The 16453-nt window shown below is 36.1% G+C and overlaps 1 protein-coding gene across 1 annotated transcript; it reads right to left on the bottom strand.

Annotated features, from left to right (window-relative positions):
* Positions 1-9166: 9166 nt before the first annotated feature.
* On the bottom strand, positions 9167-14507 carry LOC116116381. Its single transcript, XM_031402466.1, has 10 exons — positions 14323-14507; positions 13833-14217; positions 13462-13620; positions 11835-11930; positions 11356-11448; positions 10845-10988; positions 10569-10676; positions 9817-9868; positions 9666-9728; positions 9167-9579 (listed from the first exon to the last, which is right to left on the bottom strand). The coding sequence occupies exons 2-9, from the start codon at positions 14181-14183 to the stop codon at positions 9700-9702; spliced, it is 1032 nt and encodes a 343-aa protein (XP_031258326.1). The 5' UTR covers positions 14184-14217; positions 14323-14507; the 3' UTR covers positions 9167-9579; positions 9666-9699.
* Positions 14508-16453: the final 1946 nt, after the last annotated feature.

Below are 16453 nucleotides of genomic sequence, written 5' to 3'. Positions count from 1 at the left end.
TTTGGAGAATTCTAGGGTTTCGTATTGAAGAAAGAAAGAAAGTGAGTGTTTTGTATGTTAAGGTTTTTGGGAGTGAGAAGAAAGAGAAAGCTTAAACCCTAGTCTTTTGTGTTTGGAATGGCGGGAGGATGATACCTGTGTTTGTTTTGGTGCTCTGCTGGTAACAGAGTGAGCGAGTGTGGTTTTGTCCTTCAACTTTTATTTACGATGTCCTTGAAGAGGAAATCAGAAAATATTTAGGTAAATACAAATAATAGCCATTTTAAAAGGGAGATATTGAAAAATAACAAGTTCTGAAAACCTGAACAAATAAATCGTCTAATTGTATTAAGTCTAGAATACCCTTAATTATATTCATTAGTTAGTGCTGATTCGCTAAAGCCTGGAGATAGAAGTCATTATATCACCGAGTTGGTTAAGATTTTCAAAAGTTGTTATTTTCCAAATAACCCCTTCATCATAACTATTTCTATTTGTGTCTATTTCCTGATCAAAAATACTATACATACTACTGGTTTTTACTAACCAGCATACAACATGACGTGACATCTGACGTGGCGATGCCAACTCATATGCCACGTCAGTCACTTGCCATGTCACATAGTTCAAAAGAAAATTTCCCCAAAAAAATTTCCCACTTACGAATTTTTTGCCTAGAAAAACATTTGTGCTCTAATCTCCTTCTCCCCTAAATCACCGGCCACCACTCCAGCACCGAAAATAAACTCTGGCACCATCATCTTTCACTTTACCCGCCTCCATTGACCAAAACCCCTATCTTCCCCACAGAAGATCACCACCAATCGTCAGTCGCCGCTCATCTAGGGTTCGCACTCTTCAAACCAATTTTTGACCGATTTCGGCATAGGAAATCTACCCAGATCCACCTTTCACCTCACCGGCCTCCCCTGACAAAAACCCCTATCATCCCCACCGAAGATCACCCACCAATGCAATGTTTGAACTTGTTTTCTGGGTTTGTGATTGTTTCAATTAACTGTAGTGCTTTTTTTTTTCATTTTTCTTTTTGGTTTACAACTCCATGGATCGGTTCTATTCGTCAATCGAATCAATCCTTGGTTCCATCAAATGCTGGAACTTCTTTTGGAAAACATTGCTTTGTAAAACTAATTTGTGTAGGACTAAAGAGCGACTTGGGGGTTCCTCTTGTAGCTGATGTGGTTGCTCCAAGTACAGTTAAAATTATGAACCCTGCAAATGCAATTTCCAAAATAAATTGAAGTTGAAAAAATTACATACATCATGTGGAAAATAAGAAACAGGCAGTGACATGTGATAGATCATCATAATCTGCACTTAAGAAAACATTGAAAACCAAATTGAAAAGAAATTTCTTGGCTGAAGGTGGATTTGGTTCTGTGCACCGAGGTGTCTTACCAAATGGCCAAGTTGTTGCTATCAAGCAACATATATTGGCAAGTTCCTAAGGTGATAAAGCATTTTGCTCAGAAGTTGAGGTTTTAAGTTGCGCACAACATCATAATGTTGTGATGCTGATTGGATACTGTGTGGAAGATGGAAGGATATTGCTGGTTTATGAATACATTTGCAATGGATCTTTGGATTTTCATCTTTATGGTAAGTTTCCTCTATCCTAATTTGTGTTATGATTTGCACTGATTTTGGCTGGAAGGAAAAGAGTAAGGTAGAGGGAAATGGAAGGATTGTGTTATAACTTTCCTCCAGCTTCTGGACTGAGTTTCCATTCCTATACTACATGCTAATTTAACCAATACTAAAGCTTTTGTTTATTATTACCAGAATGCCTTATAAGTTCATAGCATAAATGTTTTTAACGGGTCTTTTCCTTCCACTGAACTTCTATTTTATAGGTAGGTGGGGGCAGGGGGTATGTTGCTGACCAAGTCTTGCCCCCGTTATTAGGAATTATACTGTAAATTTCTTAAAAAGTGTGTAAATAATTTACTCAAATTGTTTAAGGGAAGGTGTTGAATAGTTTATATGATGCTTTGGCTTACAGGGGGATATTAAGTAAAGAGAAATGTGAAGAAAGGTCTTGTAGTAAAGTGTCTTTAGTTTAAGGGAAGGTGTTGAATAGTTTGTATGATTGTATGAGAGTGTAATGTCTTTGTTTTAGAGTATTTTATTACTTGATTGAATATCCATTGCATCAGGGTATCGACATTAAGAAGATAGGGAATTCCATTGATGGGTGTATTGTATCCTACAGGTTAGTTGGAAATTCACGTGAAGAAAAGCAGGTTAATCTGCTCCTTTTTTATATCACAAAAGGTACTAAAATGTGGCTTACATATCTCAAGAATGCTGCAGAGTCAGGAAGGTCAAGCCCTTAAAGAGGGCTCTTAAGGGCCTACAGGCATGGATTACTAGGCAAAGAAAAGATCAGTTGCTAGGCACAAGGGCGGAGATTCCAGTTGTCCAAGTATATCCCTCTTTTGAAGGAATGGATGGTCGGAATGGCAGCTTGATTGACGTATTTGTTTTGGAGTTTGTTTGATGGGAGATTGATTATATTAGGAGTGTTTTTATTGTTTGATTGGTTGTAATGTTTTCCTGGCCTTCCCCATGCATCTAGTCACCATATCCACTTGAATTTGTTCTATGCCCACCGCCTGCTCAACCATTTGCCAAAACCAAAACCAAAGAATAAGCAAGCAAGCAGCTCCCAACGCATGTGCGTCTCCTCTCAGCGCCCCAAACCACCTTTCTTGGCCTTGCCTAACCTACATTTCACCAACCTAACACCCCCAGCACCCCTGCAACCACCTACAGCCATTGCCCACCACACACTGCCTCCCTTTTTTGTCCACTACAGTCACTTCCCAGCCATCACCCACCATCACACACTGCCCCCATTTACTACAGTCTCTTCCCAGCCATCACCCGCCACCACAACTGCTCCCTACTATACCCAAGCCACCCTATTACCTCTCTGCGCCCCAACCACCTTTCTTGGCCTTGCCTAACCCAGATTTCACCAACCTAACACCCCCAGCTCCCTTGCAACCACTTGTAGCTATCAAGAAGAACACATACATTGATTGTTCATAATCAAGAAGTCAGCTCATCAAACTCAACTTGTTTAAAGAGAGAACCATATTTTTGTTACTCATTGATGTAATTTATTGCTTCTAATTTAGGTTTTCAAATGCTTCAAGGTTTAGATGTTCGTTCCCCAATGTTATGTTGCAGGGTCATGTTTTGTTTTAGTAAAAATATTGTACAAGAAATGGTTAATACCAGCAATTGTATTAATAAAGTATTTTTTTTGCTTATGGTAAATCTTGCACCTTTTAAATTGATGCCTTGCATGTACAAAATATTATACAAGAACAAAATATATTGTTCATGATACAAGGGTAAGAAACTATGCACAATATATCATACAAGAACAAAATATTATCTAAGAACAACATGACATCTTTAGCTTGGATTACAAATGAACAAAAGTAAATTATATAATACAACTTTACGATATAACATCTTCAAACTGTCTATTCTTTTTACCATGGTCTTCACCCATTATTCTTCATTCACAAGTTTGAATATATTGGTTACGGCCTATAAGCGACTGACCTTTCACTGTAATTTTGGAAAATGTAAAAAAATGACTTAAGAAATTAATTGTACACCAAAAAGAAAAGGGCAAAAAATTAATGAATCATACCTGACTTAATATATGAACCCTTCTTCACATCCTTGGAAGTTTATCACATCTTGAAAAGGTTCATTCGCTTACTTGGTTTCTTGGGAACCCCCATCATACAATTGATTCAGGGATGTCACAGCACACACTTTTTCATGAAATTTCTTTTGTTTACATTTACGTACATTTTGTTTGAGCTTTGATTGCTTCCTTTTGAATGGAGGTCGACCTTTGCAACAAACAGCCCGGGGAGTTAGAATTTTATTGCTTGCCTCTGTGGAATTAGCGTGAACACTATCAAAATTTGATCAATTATGACATGACATGTCACCATGTCTATCAATCCCACCAGCACGTTCATTTGACAATAATTTCTTTTTCATGCCAGAAATCATATGCATCACCGTATTACTATCATCAATATTGGTTGATGCCAAATCAACCACCTCAGAGAATAAATTAGACAACTAATCAAACGGTTCTCCTTCAGCAGTCGTGCTCCAGCTATTATAACTAACTCTAATCTTCGTGTGACATCTATATACGTTTTTCCTCTACCTACTTAAAATGAACTTTTCAGGTATATGATAAATCTCTTTATGAAGCAACACCGCTATTGCATGTTGACAAATAATCCCTCTAAACTCAAACAATTGACAGTTGCAACGAACATCACAACCACAGTCATCATAGCAAACCACAAAAGGCACACTACGACATGTCTCCCCAACCATAACAACTTCCTTTACAATATATTCTATTTCAAATTCAGTGGCCCAGAAAGAAGATATCTCACAACGCAACTTAACAGTCAGCTCTTGCTGAAACTCTTTGAATTTTATGGTCGTGTATGCCTCTTGAAATTGTTTCTCCATTGGATAACCGATTATGCAAGGGATCCATGATTTCCATGATCTAAAATCAACCTCCTTTTCTTTTTCTACTTTATCACACAGTGCATTCTCATACTATTCTACAAACTGTTTCAAAGTGGTTTTATAATTTACATACCCATCAAAGAATGCATGCATACTTTCACTTCGTTGAGTGGTAGACATACCTGCCCAAAAGGTGTCTTTTACAAACGTTGGTACACAACGTTGACTTTCATTATACAGTCCAAATAACCACTCATTGTTGGAAGGTTGTATTTATCAATGAATTCAGTCCAATGTTGTTCGAACTCCTCACATGTCAATGAATCATACATAACATTTTGCAAAGCAAACTTAGTACGTTCATATTCGCTATAACCTTTTAAATTTTCCATCAATTTCTTCATTATGTGCCACAAGCACCATCTATGTCGTGTACCGGGAAACACAATCTCGATTGCATTTTGCATCGCCTTGTCTTGATCCATGACTATTGCATTTGGAGCACAATTTCACATACATGCAAGCCAAGATTCAAAAAGCTGAACAAAAGTCTTCGTGTTCTTATAGGAGATTAACCCACAACCTAAGAGTGTTGAATGTCCATGATGGTCAACACTAACAAACGCCGCAAATGGCATATCATACTTGTTGGTCAAGTATATATTGTCAAATGTGACAATGTCACCAAATTCCTTAAATGCAGTCCTACTTCTTGCATCCACCCATATAACATTCAGTAATCGACCCTCCTCATCTAAATCCATCATGTAAAAGAAATTTGCATTATCTTTTTGCATCTTCAAAAAATATTTTTGGATTGCATAAGCGTCCCCGACACCAAGTCACATCCTCCTAACTTTTTCAATATAGTTCCTACAATATTTTTGCAAGAAAGTCAAATTCTCAGGACCACCTGCTTCAACTAACATGGAATTGAATTTTTTATTCACCCTAATCTTGGCCCTATCATTTACTTCAAGTCTCTTTTTCACGTATGGTTGTATACCACGACTGCTCTTGAAATATCTAGTTTTCGTTGGGCTACTAAGCTCATGGTTATGATTCAACCCCACTGAACATATTTGCCATTTTCCATTACTATGTACGACTACACCAACCTGAGCCTTACAATCCGTCTTTGTCATTTGGTACAATTTAAAAGCATTTCGTGTGTTACTACTCAACTTCCCAATACAAGAACAAGCTAGTGTTGTGTTTGTCACCTCTCCATCATCTCTTTTCCTTGAAGATCTGATAATAACTTCAAACCCCATTCTATTCCCATAGCTTCTATAGTATTGGAGAAGATTATCAAGTGAATCAAAAACTATTCCAAGCTTCGGCTCCCATTCCTCCTCTGCACTTCCTCTATCTTCAACTTCTTGAAATTGATTATCCTGATTCATTTATATTATAATACCCATAATTAAAATATTATAAGATAACAAACATGATAGAAACAAAACCACCAAAAATTTTGTTCTAACTACATTAACTTGTGCATATACAAAAATTTATCATATATCATAAAAAACATGGGTACTCATTGGTACTTAATAATAACTTTGTTTCATTACAATGCTTAACCTATCAATATTAGAAACTGAAGCCTTTAACTGCTCATTCATCTCCTCCATTGTCTGCTCTTGCATGTTATCGGCATTTGTTTCTACCTCCTCTGCAAAACCCTTAACAACTTAAATTCATTTCGAATGCAACGAACTAAACTAAACTTGTGTACTAAAAAAGCATGCATGTTAGTAATAAAAATAGTACCAAAAATGTCCACCAGTATTAAGGTCACACAAAGATGTATTTTCCATGAAGAATTTCAAGAAAGCATGCATAAGTCTAGGCCTTCAACAAACACAAAGATTTATTAATTTGACCAACACATGCTACAAAATTTGGGTCGCACTTGAAAATTGGGGAAAGACAGTCCAGATAGTTACTTTAGCCATTGTAATTATATGATTATGATAACTAACATAAAAGATTTCTAAGTGTCTTGTTGAAAACTATATTTTTAGTCCTCAAGAAAAGGATTTTGGGCACTACCAAAACCAGTCAGCAAGTCATCCGATTTCAACTTTTTCTTCCCCAAATTGTGCAATTCACTTTCACTGTTTTAAATTTGCACAAAAAATTTCCTCAATTTATTGGATTTATAAAGCTCTTTTTCACTATAATATTGTTTATCACAAAACTTATACACACTTATACATGGTTCTCAACTTAAAAGCACCAAGCAAGTGTTGTGTTCCACTTCTCCCAATAGCAGCAAGCAAGTAAGAGAGACCATTGAGTGAGTAAGCTCTTACCACTCAAAAGGAACTCTCACTGGTCAGCACGGAGACAAATGCGATGGCGACAGTGGATGTCGCAGCTGGCAATTCAAATGCTCAAATTTGGGATGGGTAGTTTGGGTTTTGGGTATGATTTAATTTGGGAGAAGATTTAGGTTATTAAGATTGAGATTTGGGAGAGAAGATGTAGGTTATTAAGATTGAGATTTGGGAGAGAAGATTTAAGTTATTAAAATTGGGATTAGGGAGGCAAAGTTTTTGGAGGCAAAAATTCGTTCCTTTAAGACAAAAGCAAAACTTTTTTCAAATTTTTTTTTAACTAGGTGACGTGGCATATGAGTTGGCATCGTCACATTAGATACCACGTCATGTTGTATGCTGGTTAGTAAAAACCAGTAGTATGTATAGTATTTATGTTTCCAGATATGGTTTGTGATCCAAACATATGATTTAACTTTAAAAACAAATCATTTATTCTGTTGCATATTTTAGAATATACTTTCAAGTGTATTGATAAATAATAATAATAATAATAATAATGAAGTTCTATACGCTTTTTTATCGATATTATTATCAAAGCCTTGACTTAATTGAGAAAAAAATAATGTTATGTATAGCAAATTTATATTCTAAGTTTTGTATCATCAATAATATGACATTAATTTGTAATTGTTGTGTGAATCATATGATTCATAATACTGTATGTTGTTATGAAAATTCGCAACAACCAAAGATACCTAGTCTACCAAGTTGGGACTGAGTAGGATGTGCACATAATTATGGATAATCAGTTAGGCGATGGAGTTTGTGCTAAATAATGGAAAACAGGAAAAAAATTTATAGTAGTTCGACGATTTAAAACCAAGCCTATATCCTCTGTTATCTTATTATTTTGACCTAAATTAAATGCAAGTTAATTACAAAAGAGGAACCATAATAGCAACCTTATTGGGCTTCATTGAGTGGGCTATTTGCTTAAGTGTGTTAGTTGGAGGCGACGCCCTCCTTTTATACATGCGTTTTTCACAATGGTTGAGAGTTGGTAGGTTGCGAGGTGGATTACATGCATAATCCTCCATAATTCGGATCTGAGTCAATCATTGCCTATACTTAAGTCAGAGTAATTATGCTTAGGATTGACATGCTTACTGGCTAAATCATCTGTTGTGGGAGCGACACGTGACAATCTTGTTCGCCCGATCTTGATGTAGTTTGCAAACAGTTAACACAAACCGGACCGTGGGAAAATCATGCACAATGGTGTATATAGTTCTAAACTATGTCAAATGAGGTACGATGTACAAATTAGCATGAATTAATAAAAAATTAAAATGCTCAAATGAATAATTATAATACACATCAAGAATGGCACCGGAATCTTAAGCGATGAAGAGTTATATTCCAAATTTCCAATGAGTAGCTCCAATTTCCACTTTCCAGCCTAGTTAGTAAAAACGCGTATTATACGCAAATTGTACGGACAGCCATATAATTCGCGTATAAAACGCCCGTATACGTATTTTCCAAAATTTGTCGAATTATACGCATATTTTAAGCCCTCCCGAATTATTCGCGAATTATTGAAAAAAAAAAAANAAACAAGTTTAACACAAATGAAACTACACATAACAGATAAACCCAAAACTGAATATGAAACAGATAGAAACTCAACAAAATAACAGCGATTATTGGCTACATAACAAAAACCCAAAAGAAGAGCAAGTCATAACTAGCAATGATGATTACTAGTTATCATTTGGATCAAAAGAAGAAGGAAAAAAAAAAAAACCAAAAAAGACCTCCGTGGCAAAGATGGCAAACGCCATCATAGATGACGACACGTGGCTGCAGAAGAGTGGGGTCAGTCAGCGGCTTCACAGTGGAAGAACCTGGTGTAGTGAAGACGAGATCAGCAGCCCCAGTAACGTCGGCAACATCAGCGGGCGCTCCAGAAACGACGTGGGTTGGTGATGATGCAAAGGAAAAAGCTGAGTAAAACAAGCCATGAATATGATTTCTCAAAAGAGAAGAAGAATGTTTAGTCAATTTTTGAGAGTGTCTGAATAACATTTTTGCTCAAAACTCCAGCGATTCAAGTCATTATGTTCTTGAGCTGCACATACTGAAATGAAAGGAGTGTGTCGTTTCCGTACCTTTCGTGGTGCCCAAGTCGGTTCCCGTTTAGAGGGATACCGATAAAAAAGAGTCAAATTAAGGGCTTGTTTTATTTAGAGAATTGTTAACCGTCTGATATGAAATTTACCTTAAACCGACGGTTTACATTCTTTTAGTATCAAAACATGATTAACTCGTTAAACCCTGTGGTTAAGAATCGTTTGAGGTAAAAAATGGAAATAAATAATTATGAATCAAAACTCTATAATGCCACACAAATTATGATCAACAATCAATTCAGTATTACATGCCTGCAATAGCAGTTGTGGTGGTAAGTAAGAAGGAATGCAACTAATATTAATATTAAGAATGTCAAAAGTAAAATTACAAAGTTTTGTTCTTTCCTCTTCCCCAAGCAGCTGAATCCAGTTCTGGGTTGAGTTAATAATCAATTCAGTTTGCAAATTATGGTAGGGATTGGTGCAAGCCAAGGCCTCAATTTTAGAATCTTCCTCCAAAATCAAAAGATGGTTGAACGATTCTTATGAATACCATATTCACTATATCAGGATCGCCGCCAGTAGCGAGGACGGACACCTTCTGGTTTAATTTTTCATTAATGTCAGGTCACCTAATAAAAGAACAAAATTTTAGCCCAAAGAGCAATATGTAAATCTTGGAGCTAATTATACATTTATTTTGGCTAAAAAGAAAAACCTTAATCACTCCCAACAGTCCATCATTTGAACTATTATTCAAAATTCTCTGTAACTTGACCATCTGCAACAGCACACAACTGAATAAGGATCAATGAATTTACTGAATCGAGCTAACTGCAGAAAGTTTAAATAAATCATGCGGGCCTCACCACCAAGATGAACGGCCAAGTTTGCTTGAGCATCAGCCTCGGAGTTCAGGTCCTTTAAAATGAATAAGAAAATCTTATAATCTTGTTTTAAAAAAAAAAGAAAAGGGGAAAAAAGGCAGGAATATTATGCATGAACTGAGTAAATTAATGTATACTCCTTAAAATGAATGCACCATTCATAAGGATAAACTATGATAAAATTTAAGCTTAAGAAACACAAAAGGAAGAGAAAATAATTGGACAGCAGTTACAAGAAAAGATATAACACAGGAATAGCTTTAGGGAGACAGGGTACCCCGGCAGTTGGGACTTTTGATTAATACAAGCCTAACTGATACAAAAAGCACCTGAGCTGAGCCAATAATGTCACATTAAACTAATAACTAGCCATATTAGTAATAACCTGTCGACCATCAAGGATTGGTTCACATTTAGGGGAACCATTAATTAATTGAAGGCTTCAGGTATACAATTACTGAGTTGATGGCTAGAAATCATGCTATGCTACACCTGGTAGATATGCTGCAAGCATTCAATGTACACAAGAGTTAAAGATATCTGATGGATTATGCCTTTCCTATCCTTAATAATTACATTGAAGGGTAAGTGGCAATCATAAGTTCAAAACTCTGTTTCTGCTGTCTATACATGATGAGATTAGTACACATTAGTTTGAACTTGAACAATGCAAAATTAAACAAATGCACAAGTAAGATTGAACACAAACAAGAAGCAGAATAGACCACACTCACCCTTAGAACATGAGTCATCTGGAATGAAAGAAATCCATCCTTCAGTTTCTTTGCCTCCGTACATAGATCAGACATGTTCGAGTTTTTGGCCTTCCACGAACCCAAAACCTGCACCAAGAAGAAGCAAGCCGCATAACGAAATTTAGAAGAAAGAAAAGACCAAAAAAGGATAATAATCAGAGATGAGGGTAAATCTCGTAACTATTAATCTAATGCATACAGTCCAAATAAAACAAAACATCGAACATATAAAAGAAAGCATAAACAGCAGCAAACCTGCATACAGACAAGTTTGGAGTCTCCTCGGACTTGTATGTTTGTATAACCTTTTCGAAGAGCGTACTTCAACCCCAAAATTAAGGCTCGATATTCAGCAACATTATTAGTTGCAATGCCCATACCTTCACGCAATTTACAGATCTGTTCAAAAAAGGGAATTAGACAGATAAAAGCTATATAAGTTTTGGGCTTCTGTCTCCTCAGAGTTTAAGGAAGTATCTTTTTTCTTCATTCATCATAATTGGGAAGCTTCAATATTATAGCTAGTTGGCTTTCGTTATTTTGATTGGGGTCTCTAGTAGGTTTTTGTTTGATTTAATACTTTTTGTATGTGACTGACCTATCTCAGGTCCATAGGGAGAGCTACACCTACTTTTTGTGGTTAGCTTGTCCATTTTTTGCATCTTCTTTAGTTTGGATACAATTATTTTTGTTTCCTGGGAAAAAAAAAAAAAAAGATAAAAAGGTATAAAACAAAATAACGTATCCAGGATAGTAAAATGTTTACCAAACTTCCATCATTGGTTCGCAGCACAGCTGCGGCACCAGCTGGTCCAGGATTGCCCTTTGATGCCCCATCAAATTCAATAATACAAGAGCGCTGCACACAAATACATGTTACATGGATCGTATTTTGTTTCAGTGCCATCCATATTCAAAGGCATTATGATAAAACAATATCTGTCATCAAAACCCAAAATAACAATCAAGATTTTTTTAACGTCAACTACAAAATCTTAGATAAAATACTGGGGAGAAAAGTCCTCCAGTAAGGTGCCAACAAAATTCAACCATTAACTCGGAATAAAATAGGAAAGGATTTTCCTGATATTCCAAGTTTTTGCTGTATCTGCTCCATACCATGGGGATGGTAAGACCTGCACAAGTATTTGGGAGAGCACAGTTGCATCCACAGATGGGGTTGCAATAAGGTCACCCCAGCACATGTTTACTTTTTTCTTTACTATGAATTCGAAGATTACATACAGAATCAGAGGGTGCTGCTTGGGTCTCAACATCATGGTCCAACTTGACATGCTTTTTCAAGGGATCAGTTAAAATGGATGTTGAACCAGGTGTTTCCTGCAGAGAATTACAAATTATATAAATAAAATATAGAGAAACTAAAGTTCACATATCCTGCAAAGCATGAAACGGTAGCTTACTACTGCTCCTGCTGAAGCAGGATCCTGAGAGGGGTACTTTCAGATATGGTCCTATGTTTTAGCATTTTGCATAAAGTGACCATCTCAAAACTTGAAAACAATGAGCTTGTACTAATCAATCCACGAAACATTATGTGCAAACCAACAATATTATCAAATAGTATACATCAAACAACATGAGCAACTTAGCACAAGATTCACATCCAAATTAACGATTTAAGTGGGGGAAAGAAGAACTGAATGTATTCAATTAATCTTATAAGCAATCTGCCACTTACCCAGCGGTCAATTTACCTATGATTTTTTCCAAAATTTTTGTCATGAAGTTAATCAGGTTGGCAGAGAACTCCTCATCACTAAGAAGCACTGCAGTTATTAACTGTGGTTATTACAAAAGAACATTTCATGCAATTTCCATAGTTACCTTATTTTTTATTTGTTCTTTCTTTATGGTTACATTCCCTCCTTTTGACATACTGTTTAGAAGCATGTATTCATTTTAGAGCTTATTCTCTTTTATTACATTAAAATTAGCATCTCTCATGATAAAATGACCATATTGCAATAAAAATGAGATATTGAATTTTAAATTAGAACTTAGCTAGGAAAAAAATTTACATATAGCAAAGGTTCAAGTTACAAGAGCAAGAAAACTGAATCTCACTCTCTCATTGGACTTCTTGGTGACTAATGGAGTATAAAAATATAAAGCGTTCTACAGGGCAGAGACATAAAGAGAAACATATGCATGGGAAGCAATGAAAACAAATTCTTTGTTTTTTGTTTTAAATTGGTGATAACAAAGACGCAACCAAAACAATTACTGAACATCGTTTTTAAAAATGTACCACCATTTTGTGTTACTCTTGAACCTTGATGCTACTGTTCAGAATACAATGTATCCTAGCTTACCTCAATCTTATCATGAGACCTCTTTTCGGATGCAGGTTCCTGGAAAAGAAATAAAACAATTTTATGTCACTAGTGCCAATATTCTTTTCATAATGCTAGCTAGACAGCAAGCACATGCAAATATTGAGGCTTGCAGTCTTGTTTGGATGGATAGAACAACAAGAAGGATAGCTATAACCAAAGATGATACAATGAAGTTCAGATCAACATACAGCCGAAACTCAAAACTGAAAGAACAAAATACGAGTAAGAATTATTGTCTTATTGAAAAATCAAAATGGTGAAATTAAATAAAGGTTCAAATAGTATGATGCCCCATCCAACATCTCAAAATGATCAAACCAGGTCACTAAAAATTGAGCAAATTAAACTTTTAATCATGGACCCAAAGTAGAGCAGCTCAGGCCACAAATGCAACAGAGATTATTAAAGGATTTCTCATAAAATAGAAAAGATAATTGTTTGGTGCAAAACATGAACCAGACAAATAATTAAACGACTCTAAATTTCACCTCAGAGTTCATTAGTCATCTTACTTGAAAAGGACATGGAGTAAGTGAACCAAAAAGACCCTCAGTCAAATCTGCAGCTCTGATAGTGTAAAGAGCATTCTTAAGCCCATGGGAGACAAGGTACTCTTCAGTGTCCTTTGGCAAAGAGTACCCTTTGTACACACTGACGGGAGGATGACATACCTACAACAAAAACCGCAATCAATTATTGTTCATTACATAGAAAATCAAGAAACAAGATCACATTGCATCTACATATCACAAAGTCCTAAAAGTAATTCTATAAATTACTTATCCAATTTAAAATACAAACGCAGAAAGGGATCAATTAAAAAGAATTCACAGATGACATAACTTGAAGAAGTGAAAGTGAATAAGGATGAAAAGAGAATTACAGAAGATCCAACTTGGGCCTGACATTCAGCCAAGCTCTTGTAAACACCAACAACATCCCCTTTCCGCACAACAAAGAACTCATCTTTGTCTTGTTCCATCACCGGTTCAGTATTTAATTTACGAGACCGAGATGTTTTGGCAGTAGAACTCCTTCTAGAAGTGTAACATTGAACACGAAATCGGTTCAGCAGAAAATCTAAATCGATAGTTTTAACACCCAGATACCCAAAGTTTGTTTTACATGTAAGAGGACAATAAGCTTGATGATGAAAACTACTCCTAACAATGAAATTACGAGTCCCTCTAAGTATAGATGCAGAATATGACGTCGCGTGCGATAAGCAATTCATCAGAATATGGTTCTCTCCAGATTGTTTTGAATTTCTGGAAGCGAAGAAATGCTTTTTTTATCCAAAAAAATAAAATAAAATAAAATAAAAGATATTGGTATTTGAGAGCAGAGTTAACAAACGACCAAACGTAAAGTACCAGTTGAGTCAATCGATGAAGCTCTGCCAGAGCAGTGCTTCTGTTCGGCGAAAGCTACGTCTGTCTGAGAGATGGGCTAATTTGGTAGGGGTTTAAGGTGGGTTTTGATGGGTTAAGCCGTTGGGGTTCACCAGTCCCTTCTTTTATTTACCTTGTTTCTTTATCATTTTATTTTGCTTCAAATTGTTTTCAAACTTATAAAATTTCAACAAAACCACCTCTTACTTGTGGTGCAAGTGAAATTTGATTCCAAGAGCTATTACTTGGTGTTCAGACATATGGAAGGTTGGTTCCCAAAGACTGTCTACTTTATGGCCTGGCCTACACGATTGAAATGGCAATGGGCTCGATATTTTTGGGTATCCGGCCCAATCTGAAAAGGTCGAGTTTTACCCAGTGTTCGCGGGCTTGGGTCTGTGCCTGATTTTAAAGCCCGACCTCTGGTACGGGCCGGGCCTGGGTATGCCTTCAAGCCCGGCCCCATAATTTTAGTATTAATTTTTCTAAATTATCTTTATACTATATATTTAATTACAAGATTATCCTATATATATATACCCATTTTTCCCAAACCCTAATCTCATCCCATTTGATGAGTATTCAAAAATAAATTAATATTTAAAAACTATTTTTAAAATTAAAAATAAAAAAAATTGAAATTTATCAATATTTAAAAATTGAAATTATAAAAATGGGCAGGCTTGGGTCGGGCCTGAGGTTACAAAAAGCCCGTCGGGCTGGGCTTTGGCTTTACCTATTATACTTGTAACAAGCCCAGGCTGAGCTTGGGCCTTTGTTATGAGGTCGGGCTTGGACTTGGGCCAAGGGGTACCTGGTCCTGGCTGGGCCCATTGCCATCACTATACACAATAGGTAGGTTCATAGTGTTATTATCCGCTTTGAGACCTAGGACTCGCACGATAGGTGAGTTCCTAGAGATATTGTGAGCCTTGTGACCCATATGGTAGGCGGGTTCCCGAAGGCATTGTCTGCTTTGGACCTTGAGGCCCAGACGGTTGTCCTAAAAAGGCGTCCTTGGGTGGTGAGTGGGTCTCCTAACCAATGTAGGACTTTGACACCAACATATAGGGGTGGGCAAGCCCGGGTACCCACCCAAAATCAAAGGAACCGGAATCGGAATCGGAATCGGAATAGGAATCGGGCGGTTCCTCTAATTTGGAACCAGAATCGGAACCGTCGGTTCCGGTTCTGGAAAACTTAGAACCAGAACTTGTGTTATAAGTTCCGGTTCAGGGTACCCTAAAAATTGCAATTACCCACCTTTTTTTAAAAAATGACAAATAAACTACACCCCTAACAATTAAGCGCAAAACATTAAATAATATATTTGTTTATATTTACTTAATGTTTTATGCCTGATTATAAGTATTTAATTATTTGTTTTCATCAGTAAAAAATATTTAAAACTATTATTTAACGTAAATATCTTAATGTATATTAATTTTTTAATCAAGTAATAAGTGAAACTTAAATATTAATAAAAATATTTTTAAAAACTGATCTTTTAATGAAAATTAATAAGGCTTTTGATACTAAGATAAAAAAAAAAAAAAAAACCAAAATTTTCTTATATATTTATATGATAGGTAAAATATTAAAAAAAAAACCCCACATGCAAAATATCAAAAAACCCCTTATTCTTTAATATTTTATCAATTTAGTCCTTGTTCCGGTTCCTTTGATTTGGAACCGGAATCGGAACCGTACAGTATCGGTTCCAATTTTTTGGAACTGAAACCTACCCTATTACGGCTGGTTCCATGTAGGAACTGAAACCGACACCTAGGTACCCATTGGTTCTGGTTCTACCTTCAAATTTTGCCCACCCCTACCAACATAGTCCCTAGGGGGTGAAGGGTTAGGACTTTGACACCAAGCAGGGCAAGGAGTTATTACTTTAGCACCAATACAACGGTTTTGTCCTGAAAATGCCCCTCTAGGTGGTAAAGATATCCTTGTACTATATAAAAGACCAAGACATCTCCTAACCGACATGGAACTTCGGCATTAACACATGGTTACACAAATTATTATGATTATGATATTGAGAATTGCTTGCAATTTTAGTGGAAGTAGAATCCAACTGAATGCATCAATCAGATTAGTAAAG

Source organism: Pistacia vera, unplaced genomic scaffold (genome assembly GCF_008641045.1).
Source record: "Pistacia vera cultivar Batoury unplaced genomic scaffold, PisVer_v2 Contig77, whole genome shotgun sequence".
Lineage (NCBI taxonomy): Eukaryota > Viridiplantae > Streptophyta > Magnoliopsida > Sapindales > Anacardiaceae > Pistacia > Pistacia vera.
This window is presented reverse-complemented; position numbering and strand designations above follow the sequence as displayed.